Below are 12,742 nucleotides of genomic sequence, written 5' to 3' on the forward strand. Positions count from 1 at the left end.
ATTTTAATTTCTAAGTTACATATTATATTTATGAATGTTTAGAAGCAAAACCTTTCGCTAACGGAATAAAACATTGTTATGAACCCTAGATGTCATAATGGGGATTTGCCCCAACCCGCAATGGGCCGTACACATTCCTTAAAGGAGATCCGTGCCCAAATGTTGGATGTATAATAGATAACTGTGACGCTCTATAACTGCCGCCCTAAAGGGTCATGGTCCATTTAACAAACACCTTTTAAATCTAGGTCACGCCTCCCCCCTCTATGCAGAGCGTGCATGGATAGGAAGGCAACGCCTCCGCACATCCTACTTATTGCTCCGGAGTGAGCAACCACAGAGCAAAATATCTTGGAATACCGAGCCCGCTCCTCGAGATCCTCAGCAAAACCTAAAAGGGTTTTTTGGAGGAGCTCTGGTAGCACCACACCCTGCACCCACCACATGCAAAATAGGCGCCTGGACGTCGAGTTATGAACACCAGCCCGTTACACCATACCATACGACAGAAAACAGTGATAACTTTTTTATAAAAAAAAATCCAACTTCAAACCTTCGGCGAATTACATCTATTTGCCAAGTTTTATTATGATTGGTTGCCGGAAAGTGCGCGAAACGGGATTGATCCCATAGTTTCCCACCCTGAGCGCCCAGTTACACGAGGAGAAAGATTACGCGCGGCCGCCGCGCGGCGACCGCGTAGTTAGCACGCCTTCGTGTATGATAATGACGAATTCTATTTACTAGGCGACAACATTTAAATTCCTCTCAATAATACAATCGCACGGTCGCCGCCCGGCCGCCGCGTGAGACACCGCGTAGCCCAAATTCAAGCCAGGGGGTCTACTCTCGATCTCCGTCCGACATCCGTTCGAAACAATTACTGCCAAATAAGCAATACTTGACCAAACGAAAAGACGCGTGATGCGAATGAAGCTTCATACTTGATACTTGTCTTTTAATTTTGTCGAATATTACTTATTTGACAGTAATTGTTTCGGACGGATGTCGGACGGAGATCGAGAGACCCACAGACTCGCCCGCGTGCCCGAGACGCTTATTTAAATTAAAATTTAAAAGCTAAATGAATAGAGCGTGTTTTGCCATGACAGTTAGATGCGCGCGGCGGTAATGCGGACCCCGCTCTTGCCGTAATTATTCCCGCCTTCCCGAACGTTTTTAAAAGATTTTTGCATTTTTACCATGCGCTTCCTTCTAACTGCAAAAGACGAATATTTTTCTACATATTTAACATAACAAGTAAGTTTTCACAACATTATAACGCAGACAAATGTTTTGTTCCTCTAAGCGCAAAAATTAAAAATAATAAATGACAATTGAATGTGAACTACCCTTAGAGGATGGAAAAAAATAAAAGAAGAACTACCACCCTTTCATGTCACCCAATCTATGTCGACATATGTGTTGTGTGCTATGAAAATAACACCGTAAATGACGAATACGAATAAAATTTTCGAGTTGATCGATTGAGTAGACTGAATGACTTAATGTAAGAGTGCCCAGGCTTAGCGAAGTCCAAGTACTGTGAGTACCATCATCATCATCAACCTATTTATATGCCCCACTGCTGAGCACAGGTCTCCTCTCAGACGAGGGTTTAGGCCACAGTCCGCCACTCTGACCCAATGCCGGCTGGGGATTTTACACATTTTCCGACTGTATGTATGTATGTTATATTATTATTTTATATTTAGAACTATCTAAAAAAATAAGAAGGTGGTTTTGTATTTAGCACTAGATAAAAAATAAGAGGACTGTTGTCAAAGGAACATGGCGGTGGTTCTGGACGAATCTTCTAACTGAACGCTCACAGTAAATCTTTATTTATGATTATATTCCTCGTTTAAATTTTAAATAGTACCACCTCTCACTGCGCTACAACCACGGCTACACTCCAACAGTAGTGAAACTTCTTCAACGTGCAAATTTCATAACGATGTATTCCTTTTTGGTAAATTTCAAATTGAATTTCGCACATAAATTCCGAAAAAAGAGGTGCGAGCCCGAATTGACCGCCACAGCCTCTGCTTGAGTGGCGGTAGTTCAAACCATTAGTCTACCACGGCTTTCATTATGAGTACCAGAGCAACAGAATTCACTCCGGGGCACTACTCAGAAAACCTAGACCAGAACCAATTTAGAAAAAATAATTTCCTCAAGTGGTTCTAAAGGGAATTGAGCTGTCCTTATCCAGCGCCCACATTGCAAACGTTGGGCCACCGGGCTTAGAGTAACATAAGCTCACATACTGACAGAACATATTGACTTATTGTACCAAATCGCCCAAAAAACTTGTCCTGCGGTCGGTCAAACTGCACACCATTCTAATCACTTGCAGCATATGGTTTAAGAGCAATTTTTTTCTGAAATGTCTGAGAAATCTCTTTATCCTTTTATTAATAGAATAGGTAACTTAAAATATTTTATAAAGAAATACGCCTTTAAAATAACAATAGCACTCTGCGCCCTGTAATCACTAAAAGTTACATTTCCTTTCTGATTTTCAGAATCCTTACGGAATTTTCAGTGAGCTTAATATTCTCATCACAAAACAAAAATCTTGGGAATACCTACATAAAGCATAATTTTCTAGAAAAAACATGCCTATTATATAGTATCCCCTGACACATTTCACGCGTTATGCAAGATTTCCCTTGAGGTAACTATCGAGGTGGAAGTGAGAACGAACTATGAAACGTTACGTTAACGTACTTTTTTCTAGTGGCAAATTTTCGAACAGCTCCGTAACCTTTTTAAAACTTTGTCATATTTACATTTTCTCCATGTCATTACGTATTTAAGTAGTAAGTAAGAACTTACTAGTATGACGTCTTCGTTGTAGGTACAAAATAAATAAAGCGTTGAAGCTTTTTTATGATACCAAGTAACAGAACGAGCAAGTCGTGCGCCTGGTAGTAAGCGACACACCTGTCCATAATAGTTGCAGTACCACTCAGAGCTTTAAATCACATAGGTCTGAGAAGCATTGACTTGACACTGCGCCCTGAGACGTAATTTCACGTCTCATGTGCCTGTAATTTCACCAGCAGCCTTACGTTCAGAACCGAAACGCAATAGGGAATGTTCACATTACTGCTTGACAACAGAACTAGGTAAGTACTTGTCTGGATAAACTCTTTCACAAGAAGTTCTACGTCTAAATAATTCGATAAGAATCTATTATTATAAGTCAAAATTTCTGTAATTTAAAAAATTAAACTTTAATATCATAGTCATGGAATAGGTTATTTTTAAGAAATTATCGTATATTTCTGGCTAAGAAGAGAGACAATAAGAACTCTTGGGTTGTTTTACCGACAGATAGTGTCACTTTAGGAAGTAGGTATCTATTTACACAGAATATATACATAAATGGAAATATAATAAATATAACGAGTTCTTAGGTTTTCGAGATTGTTACACATAGGAAACGCGATTTAAATCCGGAAAAATAGTTTCATTTCCTGTAATAAATATAAATAAATGAATTTCCAAAAACAAGTTTATTTATTATACGACTTATTTGTAGCGACAGACAATCAGTGAACAGTTCATAATAAGGAAGTTACCACATATTATTGGTCTTTCATTTATTTATATGCTATTATAAATATTGCTTACGAAAACTTTTCAAAAGTAACAGTAGGTACTTCAATAGTACTCAAGTATATACTACTCGAGGGTTTTTTATTATACCAAGTGACGGAATAAACAAGTCGTGTGCGTGGTTAAGTGACACGCCGGTCATAGCTGTCGCAGTGCCACTCAGAACTTTAAAGGAGCTACTTAACTGCTACCAAAATTATATATAAGTATTTACTAGGACTTTATAATTTAAATTGGAAGAATTAAATTGAATACAGTGGCGGAAATGTAGAATTAATATCAATTAATTGATTGAAAAAAACTATCAAATTATGGTGTTAAAAGCATTGCAAATTCATTATAAACAATAGAACAAATTAGTCACATAAGTTATACTGCAATCTCTAATGTTTTAAGATCGCATGTCTCGGAAACATATGAATTTAGTTTCTTAGTAGTAGTTAGTAGTATACGTAAATGTTCCAATGATGTATGACATTTCGCTTTTATTAGACCCTATTATTTATGTTACTACTGTAGAGAGACAATCTTTTTATTAAATAATAAATAACGAGACGAACGAATCGTGAGCCTAATGTAGGCGACAGGTCTATCCATAACATTTGCAGTGCCACTCAGAGCTTTAAAACACAAAGGTCTGAGGGGCACTGCCACTGCGCCCGACACCCTGAGACGTAAGTTGACAAGTCCCATGTGCCTGTAATTTCACCAGCACGCAATAATTTACTTTACTTTTTTTTTATTTTTTTTTATTAAACCGGAACGCAATAATTCTCACATTACTGTTTGAAGGTACTAAATAGGTAACGTGGCAATACTACCCTGGACAAACGCTTTCACAAGGAGCTCTACTGCTACTAAATTAATAGAATTATTATGCAGATAAGTATAAGAAAAGCTGTCCTGCACTAAAATCAGCCAATCAACTAAACTAGGGCTCGTTAAAACACGTCTACAAAAATAAAATAAAAAAGTTAGCTTATAAACCTTAACCCTTTTAAAAACAATAGAACGCTCTATAAAACAAAAGAAAATTGCCGGTAATCGCAAAACTGCGTGACGACTGTTGCGCAATAAGGTTGAGCTGTTAAATCCTTAAAAAAAACCAACACAACAAGATCTTGAGCCCGAAGTCGCAATCGCAAACAAATTCAAACAAATAGGCGACAATTCTGAGGTCTTTCTTAACTGGGTGGTTTATTAGCTATCAGATTTACAGCAAAGCAGTAAAAGTCTAACACAGATAACAAGAAATTTAATGGAAAATCCTGAAGCTTTGGACGGCGATGTTATTTTGTACTTCCTTTTTTAAGGAACAATAATATAGACATGGCTGTTTTTATTCCATTTTGTTACTAAACTACTTAAAACAGAAAAAAGAACAGTTTCCATTTAAAACGTAGTAAATCCTTTACTCTTTGTCATGATATAATTAAGACATAATTCTGTTCATTGAGAATAGCCTTTGATAAGAAAATTTAAAAATGAAATATAAATGGCTCTAATTGACAATTCAGACTTGATTTTTAACTTAGTCTGTGGTTTGAACAAATGACGCCTTGCTCTTGAATAATATCTTCATCGACTATATACTCGATGAATATCTTATACGTGCTGGTATATTTTTTGTTACAATACAATAAAATTTTGTTACAAACAAACGGTTTACATTAACCGTAAACATATAAAATATTTCAAAAACTTATTGTAACAAAATGCACACATAATCTAACATACGAGTATACGAGTACATTACACCTCGAAGTCAAACACTAGCGCCACGTAGTGATTACGTGTTGCGTTGAACGCGTGAAGTGGCACATTTCATTCCGCAACCTAAGATGGCGCTGCTTCAGCTAATTCTAGGTAAAAGACGGATCTGTGGGCTTCAAGGTTAGTCTCCTTAATTATGTATGTCACTGAACAAGCCCTTGTTCCTTTCCGCTGAGCTCACATTTTGTGAAGGATCCTCAATCCCTTCCAACTTTAAAGATCCGACAAAGTTCCTTTCTAATTTATTTTTTTTTAATATTTCAAAGCTAAGTTGAATATTCTAGGTTTTGAGAAATTCCACACCTTTGTGTAGGTACGTATCGACTTGACTTCCGAACTCTTTTAAGCTCCAAAAAACTAAAAGCAAAATAAGTTGTACTATACGTATATAAATTGCAGTTTTCTTTCATAAGTTAAATGCCAAATTGTTTTGCACTAAAAGCAGCGGCAAAAAAATTGTACTACATACTCAAACTTTTTTTTATAATACCAACTGACGGGATCACGGGGCGAACAAGTCGTGGGCCTGGTGGTAAGCCCCACGCCTGTCCTTAACAATTGCAGCGCCATTCAGAGCTTTAAATCGCAAAGATCTTAGGGGTACTGCCACTGCGCCCGTCACCTTGAGACATAAGTTGACAATTCCCATATGCCTCTAATTTCACCAGTAACCTTGCCCTTCTAAACCGGAACGCATACGAAATATCCAAACCGGAGCACGTATTCGGATTTGTATCGAGAACATAGGCCGCCTTTGATGTCATCGACCAGTGAATAGCAGATCCAAACAGGCCACCACGGGTGGGCACGGGCGCGCCCTCTTTACACAGCGCATTTTCAAGAAAAGCGCGGCGCGGGCCGCGAAACGTAACTCAGTCCGTGGGAAGCCGCCTTTACTTTTGTTCACCAATACACATGTCTTCTGACAGACAATTTACATTCAGTATCACGATACGATATAACATAAAAACATTGATATATAACTCGTATAAAAGTTATAATACAATCGAAAGCGATTCAAATAACTATAGTAGCAGTAGAGCTCGTTGTGAAAGCGTTCATCCGGGGAAATACTGCAGTACCTTACTTATTTCTGCCGCCAAACACCAATGTCAGCATTACTGTGTTTCGGTTTTGAAAGGTGTTGATGAAATTACAGGCACATGGGACTTGTCAACTTATGTCTCAGGGTGACAAGCACAGTGGCTATGTCCTCAGTTCTTAACCATTTAAAGCTTTGAGTGGCACCGGACAGGCGTGTCGCTTAACACCTGGCTCACGACCTGTTCATCCTGTCACTTGGTATCACAAAAAAAATTTGAAGAAAAATAATTTTTGTATATAATTCTTCAAAAACAAAACACAGTTGTTATTTATATTTACGTAAATAAAACACTGCAGCATTGACAGTGCCCCGCCTGTTCTTTGCTTAAGTTTATTATGAAAAACACTGTTTTTTCTTTAAAAGTCTTATCCTTACAATTCCAGCAATCTTGGTTTTGTTTCGCAAGAGATGTTCTAAAATGCAGCGCGCTACATATTTTTTGCCATATTAATACTGATCGTACAGCTCTCAACATGACGCTACACCACGTTTTATTGGTTTCGTTTACATTATTCACGTTCACGTATTGTCTGTCCATCAAAAACGAAGGTATGTTCTTTGTTTGAAATTGTTCGATTTTTTTCATCAGTGGAAATATCATAATAAAAAAGCGCTTTTGAAAACGCGATCTGATCTCCAAATTTAATTATCGTGCGTTCGATGGTTTATCTGTGGTTCTTTTTGTACTCGGCGTATTCATGGAATAGTTATTTGTTAACCGAGGCTGCAAAGTTGTTTGACGCGAGTGCTAGTATTGACAACCTGAGCAGGCGAAGATAGCTAAGAACGAGCGAAGCGAGTGGTTCAAAAATAGAATCCTGAGCGTAGCGAGAATTTCAAGGCATGAGACGCAAAACAACTTTGCTGCCGAGCGGAACACACAACTTTTCACTTCACAAAAAGAAAAATAGCTGAGTAGTAGTAGTAAAATTTTTCGTCCTCCGGCAGACTAAGGCGTCTAGCCATAATCTCTCATCATAATCTGCCAAATCTTAGATTTCAATTGAAAAACAGTGGAACTGTAAAACATCAGTTTTTTATAATTAAAACAAAAAGTTTCTCTTCAGATGCCTTCTGAATTTACACCCCATAAATTTTTATAGTTGCTTGTAAATTTTATTTTGTATGATTAAATGATAATTGTAATTATTATTTAAGTATTTCTTCGACAAATTAAAATAATTTATTTAACACAATTAGTTATCATTGTCAATTTAATGTCAACAATAATAAAAATAAAATATATCAACGGATTTATATTACATAAATAAGTAATGTACGACAAATTGTGTAGTTGAGTTGAACGTATCATTGTCTTTTTTTTTCATCGATAGAAAAAGTTAGGTGCACCACAACCATCATCAAGTTCGAGTTTCAAATACCTTTTATTATTTACAGAGTCAACAATAACAATCATTACATTATAAATTATGCAGGTTAAATAGGTTTAAGCTCTAGTTTTTTGTGTACGTGCGTAAAGTTTATGCTTATGCCGCTTACTCTTTACTGAGCGAATCCTACTTCGCCGTCGCCCTTTGCCACTTACACTTACTTTTACACTTATTCACTAATATAACACAAAAAAGGAAAAATAAAACTTTTTTATCATAGCAGTGAAATGGTGCTGACTCAGCATATGCCTAAGTTCCCTAAGGCGCCGGTGTTTTTTTATTTATAATACTAAGTGACGGGACGAACAAGTGGTGTGCCTGGTGGTAAGCGACACGCATATCCCAAACAGTTGCAGTGCCACTGCGCCGGACACCGTGAGACATAAGTTGCCAAGTCCCACGTGCAACGTCCATCTTACTTCATCGGATACCCAAATTTATTAAAGAAAATGATTCTGAAAATATTAAAAGGTACACTAAGACTTTTCTTAATTAAACTCGATTTCCATAAATAACTTCCAGAAGAGTACATGTTATACTGAACGGTTGAACCAATTTACCGTCTACAAAAACACTCTAAGTACGTTATTAGTTTATGAATTGAAGACATAATAATATCTACTTTTTAAAACAAAGTCACATAATCATTTATTCCATAGGTAAATCCATTTTTACACTTGAAAACGTCATTTTTTAAGCTACTGCTCGCTCACTACGCTGACCTCTCTGAGAAGAACGAACAAGAAACTCTAAAGATTGCTCTTTTCAAATAATCTTAAATGCTATAAAATACACTTTGAATCATAATTGTGTGAAATCAAGACTCATGTTGTCTTTCCATACATCTTTATCTAACAAATATTCTTCAATTTTGTAATATGACTTTTCAATTAAAATACTTTCAATGTAAGTTTTAAACGTAGGTAATGATAATCTTAATATATACTCCAGAATCTTATTGTAAAAATATATAAGTTCCCCATAAAAGAATCGTTTACCTTAGCTAGACGAAATCGTGGTGCCATGAGTTTAGACTTCTAAGGTTAAAATTATGGATATCTTCTTTCTTAAAGAAATTATGTATATTTTTACGCGCATATAAAATATTTGAGTAAATGTACTGTGATGCCACAGTCATGATACCAGTCTCATTAAACTTTACTCTGAGAGAAACCCGAGAACCTAAACGGTACACAGAACGAATCGCTCGTTTTTGCAATACAAATATGGTTTGTATATCTGCCATTTTACCCACATAAGAATCCCGTAGGACATTTTTATATATGGAAGTAACTAAAGTAAACTAGTCTAGCAGTAGCAACATCGGAACGCTCACGTACAGACAGCGCATGCAGACGAGCTTAATCTGCTGGCTAAGGAAGATATATGTGGAAATCATTGAAGTTTACTATCTAAGGTCACGCCCAAAAAGACAGCTTTATTAACAAGTCTAACTTTTCTCCATTTATTTTTATGATTAGACTAGTCGATATTACATTAGTTAATTCAAATTTAACGCACATTGTCTTCTTGACATTGAGCAATAAATTGTTAGCATTAAACCAATTAACCCTTGAGAGGGTATCGTTAATATTGCCATAGTTAACGTCATGTCTGTCTGTTTTAAAAATCAAGGAAGGAATCAGAAGTCAGCAAACTATACTATTTCGCAAAGGTTCTTAAGGAAGAATGTGTGCAAACAATCAGTCATACCTATGAGCTGTAATGTTGTTTGTAATGCAATTTATATAGAGATCACTATTTCTTCACACACTCTCACTAGTACATAGTTCATGTCATTCAGTAAAATCTCGTTGTTCTAAACATTGTCACTGTGTGGAGCAATGTGTGATTTCTGCCGAATGAAACAGTAGTGGTATTAATTCTCCTAATGACAATGGTTAGTGGTTATGATAGGTTTACTTGTCAAAATCAAACAGCGACTTCGGTAGCCTAACGGTTTGCATTGTGGGCGCTGTATGCGGAAGTCTCGGGTTCGCGTTCCGGTAAGACCAATTTGGAAATTAACTACTATGTTAAAATGTTTTTGAGAATTCCGTAGTTTGAGACGAGGGCAATTGGTATGGTTGCGTGACCCATTGTGTGACACACTATGGGTACATAGTATTCATGGACACAAGCACTATCTATACAAGTCAACAACAAATTATATTTAACACACCTTTATTATGCCTTTATCCTTCTAAGCTTAATTAAATTACACAATTTACTCACACGCTACCAATTGGTCTAATAAATTTTGTACCAATATAAAAAATGTTGCCCACAATTTTCGGACACCATCCTTTAATCTAGGAACAGGTGGACCTTTCGCGAAGCGCCTGGCGTCCAATAACGACTGGGAACGTAGGATTAACGCGACGACTAATGATTGAGATTTTTTTGACGTTATAAGCATAAATTTTCGGAGAATCTACTTTGAGCGTTTGTAAACAAGGTGTCATAAAAAAGTATCCGTGTAATGTTTTGGTTGTGTAACGTGTGGTACAGATAATCGAAAAATTCTGTGTTTCTTTATGACTCAATTTTTTGTTTTATTTCAGATGTTAAAATTATATCCAAAACGATCGGAGTTGTTGTAAGCAATGTTTGTTCTCCTTTTACGAACATTACGACGTACAGCAGGAGTCAAAAGGTAATCGACATAAAGTAATTAGTTCCAAAATATCTTTACTTGAATAAAAAATATTTTAGCTAATGTTTTTACTTTCTATTAAGTATACAACAATGTAGTAACATCTTTCGACTAAGCTATGTCAATTCATAATAAAACGATTTTTTAAATCTTGGTGGCACAAAAATTTTACTTGATTGCCTTCTAGAGAAAGTGGGAAGTGAAATTTTTTATTACCTACCTTAAAAAACAAATATTATTTCAGACACATTTCATTAGTAGGTGTTATTATGCTTTTCTTGCAATTATGTTACTGAGTGGGTTAGTAATAATTACTTTATAAGGAAAGTTACTTCACTCAATATAATTATTGGTTTAATTTGGAATTCGAAAATTTAATTTTATTATTAAAAAACATGTAATTTAATTTCCTGTATACTTCTTTGAGTAGATCCATCCAATATTTTTTGGACCTTGTTGAATACTCAATCAGCATGTAAGATGTGCTGAGATGCAACTGCTTAATCCTATTAAAATGTCAAAACAGTCTAAAGACAACACTTTGTAAGCATTTTAGACAGAAAGTAAAGTTTAAAAATGGCAAAAATAAATCTCTGTACACAACCACAAATGTTTTAAACAATTAATATCTATTCCGCTGACCTAACAGCGATAAAGAACATAGCCGAAACACACGGGGCGGGTATGAAATTTACGAGCCAGCTGACTATGGAGTTCTGCCAAGGTCCTGGTCCCAAGACGCATAGTCCTTTATTGAACACGTAGCATTTTTAGAAGCTGTTATTATTTTGTTCGCGCGTCGAATTATGTTGTTACGACTTTTATCTTATTTTGAAATTTAAAGCGTTATACGTTTACGAGCCGCACTTTATAAGAGTTAAAAAAAAATCTCCCAAATCCTTTTCGACTGCGCCATCTGATAGACGAAAAAGTTTGTCAGAAAATATTTAAAAAATATGTTCGAATTTAATTAAATAATTCATGATTCAAGACGGAATTTTCTTCTGTCTTGTTGTGCAAGGCAGAGTGGAGAGCACTAGACTGCTCGGAAGGTCACCCATTCGATGGACCGATCAAATAAAATCTGCAGTGGGCGATCCTTTACAAGAGTGCACGAGGGAGTCCACTAACAGAGAGAGATGGCGAGATGTCGTAAGGCAAGCCACATCAGCCGTTAACAAACGTACTCCGTGATGACCACAACACCTCTGCCAAGAGTGATACGAAAGAGACGAATTCATGATTAAATGAGTCATAAATGTTATTTAAAAAAAAGCCGTGGTAGCCTAATGGTTTGCCTGTCGCCTCTCAAGCAGATGCCGTGGATTCAAATCCGGGCTCGCGAAATTTAATTTGAAATTTACCATTAGCTTTTCGGTGAAGGAAAACATCGTAATGAAACCTGCACGTTGAAGGTTTACAAGCCTCGGAAAACGTGTGATGTCCCCAACCTGCATGGACCAGCATGGTGAAGTATAATCTAAAACCCTCGCCTGAGAAGAAACCCGTGTGAGACTAGTGAGACGTATAAATAAATTGATAATGATGATGAAGTGTTGTTTTAAAAGATACCGCACAACACATCCTCATGTTGTGCCGTTTGTAAAACTACTATTACCTAGAATTTTTATTTTTTATTTACAGTTACTCTGCATTTTCTGCAAAGGTATAATCCCATCATGCTGGACAAGTGCAAGACCAAGTACAAATACACCTGTACCAACTACTACAACATCGACTACAATTTCTAAAAGCACTAGTCCATTACGTACTACTACTGTACAAATTACTGAAGAAACAACATCTAAGGAAGAATAATAATAAAAAAGAGCATATTATTACAAGCATTAACGTCAATATTTTTATAGTACTAAAATACATTTTCAGTTATTTAACACATTCAAGGTGTAGTTCCTATGTGACTCTCAATGTGTGAGAGCAACATAATATTATAATCAATAAACGAATTTTATAACACTAAACTGTAAATTTTGACCTACATAATATAAATACCCATATACATAGCTAGGATAGTTGCCACTTCACACACACACACACACACACACACACACACACACACACACACACACACACACACACACACACACACACACACACACACACACACACACACACACACCCACACACACACACACACACACACACACACACACACACACACACACACAC

General features: G+C 36.4%; 1 protein-coding gene across 1 annotated transcript; it reads left to right on the top strand.

The window, feature by feature from the left end:
* Positions 1 to 6,963: 6,963 nt before the first annotated feature.
* LOC113231583 lies at positions 6,964 to 12,448 on the top strand. Its single transcript, XM_026465949.1, has 3 exons — positions 6,964 to 7,054; positions 10,461 to 10,552; positions 12,197 to 12,448. Exons 1-3 carry the CDS (start codon positions 6,979 to 6,981, stop codon positions 12,368 to 12,370), a joined length of 342 nt encoding a protein of 113 aa, XP_026321734.1. The 5' UTR covers positions 6,964 to 6,978; the 3' UTR covers positions 12,371 to 12,448.
* The last annotated feature ends 294 nt before the right edge of the window (positions 12,449 to 12,742 follow it).

This window comes from Hyposmocoma kahamanoa, unplaced genomic scaffold, assembly GCF_003589595.1.
Source record: "Hyposmocoma kahamanoa isolate Upper Pololo Valley unplaced genomic scaffold, ASM358959v1 65, whole genome shotgun sequence".
In the NCBI taxonomy this organism is placed as follows: Eukaryota; Metazoa; Arthropoda; class Insecta; order Lepidoptera; family Cosmopterigidae; genus Hyposmocoma; species Hyposmocoma kahamanoa.

What these genes read in the sequence shown, in the direction of transcription:
- LOC113231583 (XM_026465949.1), top strand. Translation starts at nt 6,979, where the DNA reads ATGACGCTACACCACGTTTTATTGGTTTCGTTTACATTATTCACGTTC. An exon ending in TCTGTCCATCAAAAACGAAG is followed by an intron (nt 7,055 to 10,460) that starts GTATGTTCTTTG and finishes GTTTTATTTCAG; the next exon opens with ATGTTAAAATTATATCCAAA. An exon ending in CGTACAGCAGGAGTCAAAAG is followed by an intron (nt 10,553 to 12,196) that starts GTAATCGACATA and finishes TTTTATTTACAG; the next exon opens with TTACTCTGCATTTTCTGCAA.